This window comes from Triplophysa rosa, linkage group LG9, assembly GCF_024868665.1.
Source record: "Triplophysa rosa linkage group LG9, Trosa_1v2, whole genome shotgun sequence".
Lineage (NCBI taxonomy): Eukaryota > Metazoa > Chordata > Actinopteri > Cypriniformes > Nemacheilidae > Triplophysa > Triplophysa rosa.
This window is the reverse complement of record NC_079898.1, coordinates 26,250,332-26,258,061: the sequence shown is the minus strand read 5'-3', so window position 1 is coordinate 26,258,061 and position 7,730 is coordinate 26,250,332. Positions and strand designations below refer to the sequence as shown.

The window sequence follows — 7,730 nt, the reverse complement described above, 5'->3', positions numbered from 1 at the left end:
TTTGAAAAAATCTCATTTTGGAACCAAACTCTTCATATTTTAAATACTTAAAAAGTATTTTTTTCTAAAGCTTGAGCACAGCTATTTTACTTGCTACAGAAATCTGAACGACTAAGATTTATTGTGGTCGTCAGGTTATGAAAAGTAGATTAACATGCCCTTGTTCCCTGCCTGTAGAAACCTGTAATAATACGTTTAAAAAAAACAAAGTCTCACCCCTCCGTTCGGTAACTATTCGCATGATTTGCATATATTGCCTTCCTACGTCAGCGCCACAACTTTCAACTCGATTCGATTTCGAAAGCGTTTCCTGTCTGGCCTCAGTTCATGATGTTAAATAAAGCCAGTCAGGTCCGTCAGAGCCTCACCGCGCATGCGCCCGAGGGGGGGTGGTGTTCTGTCGAAGAATCGAGTCAACACAACGGCGGTGACGTCACGGCTCCTCACCGAGCGCGAGCGCGGCAGTGGTGAGTGATCTAGACAGATAGAGCGCGCGTCGTAGTAAAGCGCACGCCACTATGAAGTCCCGTTTGTAGCTTAATTGTTTTATACTTCAGCGCAGGCAAAAGGAGGCTGTATCGGTTTTTTACGGCGTCCGCGGACATTTGCAAGAGGATTCTGCTTTATTCCGGGAGGGGGGATTTTAACCTAAATCAGAGATGTCGTCCGCGGCGGTATCTGCCTCGCGCAGGCAGTCGTGTTATTTATGCGACCTGCCGCGCATGCCGTGGGCTATGATCTGGGATTTTACCGAGCCCGTGTGCAGAGGATGCGTGAACTACGAAGGGGCCGACAGGATCGAGTTCGTCATCGAAACGGCGCGCCAGCTCAAACGGGCGCACGGCTTTCAGGACGGCAGACCGCCGGGACCCGGGAAACAGCTGTCGGGGAAAGACATTCAGTCCATGAACCATGCGCCGGGTGACCCGGGCTCGCGCCCGCCGCAGCCGCTCGACCGCTACCCGCTGTCCTCCGAGCGCCCGCCCAGGCTCGGACCCGAGTATCAGTCCGCGCGGCAGGCGAACGGCATCCCGGTGCCGAACGGATTCTCGAAACCGGACGACCCGCCGGAGCTGAACCGCCAGAGCCCGAACCCGCGCAGGACTAGCGCCGTTCCGCCCAATCTCATGCCTTTGATGAACGGCGGCATGATGAACGGCAGACCGCAGATCTCGGGGCACGCGCCCGCGGAGCTCGGCGGGAGTAAGCGGCCGGCCTCCGTCTCCAGCACGGAGCACGACAAGGACAGACACAGACCGGACAGCCTGACGCCGGAGATCGGAGACGGACACAAGGGCCGGGACGACTGGCTGAACAAGAACAAGACGGTTCGGGACATGATGACGCTGTACCCGCACGACGGCGGCCGGTTCAAGAAAGAGCACATGCAGCAGAGGGTCATGTACGAGACCAGCGCCCCTCCATCTAAATCCGGTGGGTTTGTATTCACTTATTCTGGGTTTCTGCGTGCATTGCAGTATTTTAGTGGTAACCATAGACTAAGCATCATATTTGTAATATTCAAGCAACACTTTTACTATGTCATAGCCACAGTTAATTTTCTCAACTGTGCATTTTTTTGATCAGATTATGTGTATGTATGGATATATTGGAGTGTCTAGAATACATCGTGTATTTCTGCTTTGCAGTGTCGCGGAAATCAACATTTTTCCTTATAAGATGTGCAGCGAAATGCGTTTTCTTTCGATTCTTATTGTGTTGTGTTCAGTGTCGGGTGGGAGGACTTGTATTGTTGCCTCATAAATGGCCTGGTTTGAATGAGAGCACTGTGGCATGAGTCAGCTGCAGGGAAATTTCCGCTGATCAAAGCTGATGGTGTATTTGCATGCGGTGCGTTTGCAGACAGCCTCATTGTTACGTCTGGCACTACGATGCATGTCTGCGTATCAGCAGGTTTACTGTGACGGATTCGTTTGCATGTGGTATTAACTGGCTCTCTGTGCGCTCTTGCAGATAGAGGCAAACATCCCAAGAATCTCAAGAGGAAAGCCTCGCCCGAGCCGGACGGGGAGGGCACCGCCGTCAAGATTAACGGGGACGGACAGCAGTGGCTTCCGGCGCCCGGAGATGGCTTAAAAATGCCACCTGTTCCTCCGCCCAGCTTCGCTGCCCCCCCTTCCACGATTTCCCCGCACCCTCGCACCACCCCGCCGGAGGCCGCGAGCGGTGCCGCCGCTCAGAACGGACAATCTCCCATGGCCGCTCTCATTATGGCAGCGGATAACGCCGGCGGCAACAGCTCGCCCAAGGACGCCAACCAGGTGCACTCGACGACGCGCAGGAACAGCAGCAGCCCGCTGTCCCCCAACCAGCGGCGACTGGCGCAGAGGGAAGGCTCGGGTGCCGGGACGCCCCACGTGCCCGGCATGGATGCGGTACATCCTCAGAGCATTCCGGACTCGTCGGTGCCCAGCAGCATTCCGCTGTGCTGCACGCTGTGCCACGAGAGACTGGAGGACACGCACTTCGTCCAGTGCCCCTCGGTGCCCTCGCACAAGTTTTGCTTCCCGTGCTCCCGGGAGAGCATCAAACAGCAGGGCGCTTCCGGTGAAGTGTACTGTCCGAGCGGCGAGAAATGCCCGCTGGTGGGCTCCAACGTACCGTGGGCGTTCATGCAAGGTGAAATCGCCACGATACTGGCAGGGGACGTCAAAGTAAAAAAGGAGAGGGACCCTTGATTACGTCACGCCCTATTTTTTCTTCTTTTTTTTGTTGAAAATACTCAACAACAACAAAAAATATTGATCTATATAAATATATAAATCTGAATATCACACGTGTACCATCCGAGCAGCAACTAACGGACTTGTACATAATGAACATAAGGGACGTGAATACTTGGTAAACATTGCTGTACATTTTTTTTGATTTTTTTTTGAATACATTGTGTTTCTATATTTTTTGAAGATAAAAGGTATGTACGCATTATAACGGACTACGTTCTTCTTTGTCAATGTTTAACGACTCTTCTCGATGTATTTTTAGTTATGGTGGCAGTTCCTGTTAAACGTAGGATGTGACTAATGCAACTCTACGAGCACTTGGCAAACGTTGAAAAATGCTTCTAGCTGTACTTGTATGCACTTGTTTAAAAATTGCCAAATACATTTTCTGATCTTGTATTAATGGAGAGTCTCTGCTTGGTTTTTGTGACGTCTCACGTCGAGAATCTATCATTTGGCTCGTCTCGGCCGAGGGGTTTCAGACTGCAGGGCCACAGTTAAGAGAATATGTGTAATTGTACTCCAGCCGTCTGGATACGTGCTTGTGGTGAAAGGATTCATTATTTCTTCTAACCAAGTCTTAGCGTTACAGTGCACTCTCACCGGTAAACACTAATGCGTGTTTTTGTTGTTGCGGTTTATAATTTAAAGCAATGACATATGGGCAGTGAAATGTAAATAGTTACCATCATCAGGTCTTTGTGTTGTGTTTGGAGACGGCCGGAGTGCTTTGTGCTGGTGCAGGAAATTGCCAAGTCAGACATGAGTGGAGTTGTTTGAAACGACAAATGCGTGGGCTTATGATGAGACGCACAAAGTTATATATGCGTCACCTCACGTATTCAAAATATATTTCTAATCATTGAAGTGTTGCAGGATGTTATGATATTCGAATGAATACTAAATACCTTTGAAACGTACATGCATCAACGCAAGAAATAATTTAACATGAATCGGGCAAAAGTGCAGCGAATATAAACCACACGTGTAGATGAACACAAGCGCTTGTCAAACAACACATGGTCACATGGTCAACGCTGCCATTGCAGTTTTTGGCCGTCTCGTGCTGCATGTTATCTTAGGTTTTGATCGCAAGTTTTATTTCTTTCATATATATCAAGTAATGCATTCACATTTTAAACAGTTCGCTTTTATTTTCAGCAAGAATGCGCTGAACTTGTTTCACAGACATGAATCCAAATCTGCTCCCTGCGCTGACACGCATGCGCTGAGAAATGCGATGATCACATCAGCTCGTAAAACCACACGTGGTCACATGATCAGCTCTGGAATTCCCAAGTCCCTGTCCCCGTTTTACCCTTGTTTGGTAACTGGCTGCATGTAGTAAGACGCGACACAAACTAGCCTGACCTGTAAGCAGGAATGTTTTTATTTCAGTAACGACAAACAATTTATGCATTTTATCTGCAAGAATAAACCAGGTGCTGGATAACGCACGCTCCATCATGTTGAACCATAAAGTGAGGTTCATTCAGAAATCCGTCTGCCATTAGTGGTTTCACGAGGATCTGTGACTGGAAACACGCGCTTGAATAATAAACCGCTCATCGTTTGGTGAAGGATTACGTGGAATGTGTAGATGAAGCCGTGCAGTCTCGACCGCAGATGGCCGTTGTAATTGGAACGGCCAGCATCTCACGGGCCTGACGCGTCAAGGCGTGACGATGCCGAATTAGGAAAGCAGAGAAACCGAGAGCATGGTGCATTGGGAAAGTCTGAAAATAACTCTTGTGGCACTCTCAGCTGCGGCCTGGCCCACAAATATATTTTCCACAGCTTGCAGGTTCGAAAGACACACAGCTGCTTGCGTCTTTGATGGCTGTTTTGTGAGTGTTGATGTAACCTTTGCGCCCCGGCTCCCAAAAACTCTGCCGTGAAGCACTTTCCATTTCTGTACCTTGCTGATAAGTTCGTTTTCTATTATTGGGGTTCTTTATGCAAGAAGGTTGAGAGAACAAAAGTTGATTCATTTAATCACGTTAATTTTCTTCTACACAACAGATCAGGATCATTTTATCAAAAGTTCGTTCATCATTTATTCGCTTTCATGTCATGACTGTCTGTCTTCTTCAAAACACAAAAGAAGATATTTTGAAGAATGTTGATAACCAAACATCATTGAACCCCGTTGACTTCTTTGTATGAACACAAAACCTCTGAGACATTTCTCAAAATATCTTCTTTTGTGTTCCACTGAAGAAAGACTCACACGCACACTGTAAAACGTTGCTGTAATTTTGCAGCAGGTTTGCCAGTAACTTACTGTAGATTTAATGTACAATTTTGTTTTAAGCATAAACTTACCTAGTTCTTATATTTTTCTTTCGTAAAACAAGACTAAATATCTTGGGTCACTTTTCTTGTTATGTAAATGTATCGTAATTTAAGAAGTTTTAAATATTTTTACAGAAAATGCTTAGGAAGAATGTCATTTTTTGCAGTGTTGCTGTGCTCATGCCGGACTCTTCTTGCTCATTTTGAATCTCGAAAGTCAAAGTGTTTTCATTTTGATTAAAGTAATTGAAAACAGTACTAATTGGAGAGTATATTAATTAAATCTACAGCCAGATACTGGCAAACCTGCTGCAAAAACTACAGCAAAGTTTTACAGTGCAGGTGTACAACCACATGAGGGGGAATAAATAATATATCAGTATTTTTATTTTGGGGTAAATCCCCCAAAGGTGCAGGGCTCTTTTTGTATTGGGTCAAACCCTCAGTGCTTTGCAGGTAAGCATCACTAAATAATCACATTATTAAACGTGCTCCGCACGTCAAGGTCTCTGTTGGTTTTCCAGGGGGTTTTCTGGACGTGTTTATGAATCCCGCATGCGTCCCTGGTCGCCGCAGCTCTGGTTCTGTCATAACACATAAACGTGCCGTTGCCTGGTTACACATCCGTGTAGTAAACACGAGGTATCTCGTGTGTCGATTTCAGTACCGGGAACATCAATCCTCTGAGCTTTAGCGCTTCTCCTGACAGCAAAGAGAAAACAGCCATGCAGAAGGAAGCGGCGTGTCGCTCTGGGATTATGCTTTTTTTCTTTTTAAGGGAATAAGATTAGAGGTTCTCGACTGAAACACAAAAATGTTCTGATAGCATCACAAACAAATCATACAACCATGCGCAATTATGATGGCAAAATAAATGAAGAGTTTGCTTCCAAAATGAGATTTTCTAAAATCATGTTTTTTATTGTGCATTCCAAATAATATCAATCACACTGCAGTTGGTTTGTTTTGATGTAAGCCACAATAACTCAAAAATACAGCTAACTAACACAACAAAAACATGATAACATAATAAAAAAACAAACTCTTCTAAAAAACCAGACTCTTCAAATATTCCTTTCAATTTAAAAGATACCTCTCATTTATTCTAGTTTTGATAAATGTGTCGACGCACATTCTTTTGTACAATACAAAGAAAAAAGCATTTGAGAAGCACTCAGCAGTGGAGGAAACATCATGATATCAACTTTGTTTGGAGGTGTATTTCACTTCCTAACGGTGGGTGATTGTGGAGATAATGTTCTGTGTTCAAGGGTTAATCTGTGTCCTGTTTCTTAATGCCGCTCTTTCATGTCTACTATCAAACCGGACCGGCCTTTGAACCCGGATACTGTGTTCTTATCTGCACACAAACTCACTAGCACAGGAGAACATTAAGATTTCAGACAAACTCAAAAGCGTGTAAAGGTTAACCAATGACATTTCAGGGTTTCAGGGATTGTGTAACACGTCCAGAGGTGGACAGTAAGTATTTTTACTTTTACAGTAAGTAGATTTTTCATGTATCTGTACTTTATGAAAGTGTTTTTACTTTGTATGTTATACTCCAGTACATTTCATCAATACATTTTTTTACGTGTTTTTAACCTTTAATTTCAAGTATATTAAAAATACAATACTTTCCGACCTTTGAAAGTAAAAAGTAAAAATACTTTGTAAAAAAATAAGGAAGTTAAAGTACTAGATTTGAGCTTGTAGTTAAGTATGTAGTGGAGTTTTGAACAAAATTAAAATGCATTTGGATATTTGATTTGTAACATGTTAATGAGATTTTTAATTCAATATTGGACTTAAATTCATTAACATGAACTTGTATGGGTATTTGCATGCAATTTTTTCCTATTGTAATACAGTGTGCATATGCAGTTGATAAAAATGAAAATGTAGCTTTTAATTGCAATACATTTATCGTCAGGTTTCTTTTGGAGCGATACAAAACCTGACAAGTTTAAGTTGGAAGTCAGAAAGCGTTTTTATTAAATGGCCCGCGTCTTCTGCTCTCTCGCCGTCACAAATAACTTCACGTTCGATGCAGGAATGTTGTTTTCCTGGTGTCAACAACAGTCGTTTTGTGTCATCAAGTGAAAACTATTTTACAAACCAATTTACATTTCGCAACTCGGCACAAACGCAGCGCTTCACTTTCATTGGCCGTCAGCCAGCAGACACTCCTGCGTTCTGCAGCCCCGCCTGTTTGCTTTGGTTGCGTTGTGAAACCGCTTGTTAGTTTCATTTCTCATTGCACTGACTCACTCTGGTTTGGGATGTTGGTGAAGAAAGGAGATTAAATCATGACTTTATTTAATTAAAATTTCCAGGGAAAACTCAAAGCTGATGTCACCCGTCTGTACTGTGGTGAATGAGTATGAATGAGACTCATTAAAAAGAAAGGCTTCCGTGTCATTTTTTATAAAAGCTTTTTTTATTGCACAATAAATTACAAGAGGCTGAGCTGTGTTATATTGTGAATATCACTAATGAACGGTGCTGTTGGCACCTTATCGCATTTATAAAATAGTACAAAATATTTGATAATTTTTGCTAAAACTAAGCAAATATTCATTAAATGCTAGTCTTCTGATAGAAGATGTTAGTCTTGATTAGTGCTGGGCAAGGATAAAATGTTTTAATCGCATGACCTTTCTGTGATTAATCGCGATTAATCGCATTGTT

General features: G+C 43.9%; 1 protein-coding gene across 1 annotated transcript; it reads left to right on the top strand.

The window, feature by feature from the left end:
- Window positions 1–337: 337 nt before the first annotated feature.
- Window positions 338–3,147, top strand: irf2bp2a (interferon regulatory factor 2 binding protein 2a). Its single transcript, XM_057341377.1, has 2 exons — window positions 338–1,434; window positions 1,975–3,147. Exons 1-2 carry the CDS (start codon window positions 660–662, stop codon window positions 2,697–2,699), a joined length of 1,500 nt encoding a protein of 499 aa, XP_057197360.1. The 5' UTR covers window positions 338–659; the 3' UTR covers window positions 2,700–3,147.
- The last annotated feature ends 4,583 nt before the right edge of the window (window positions 3,148–7,730 follow it).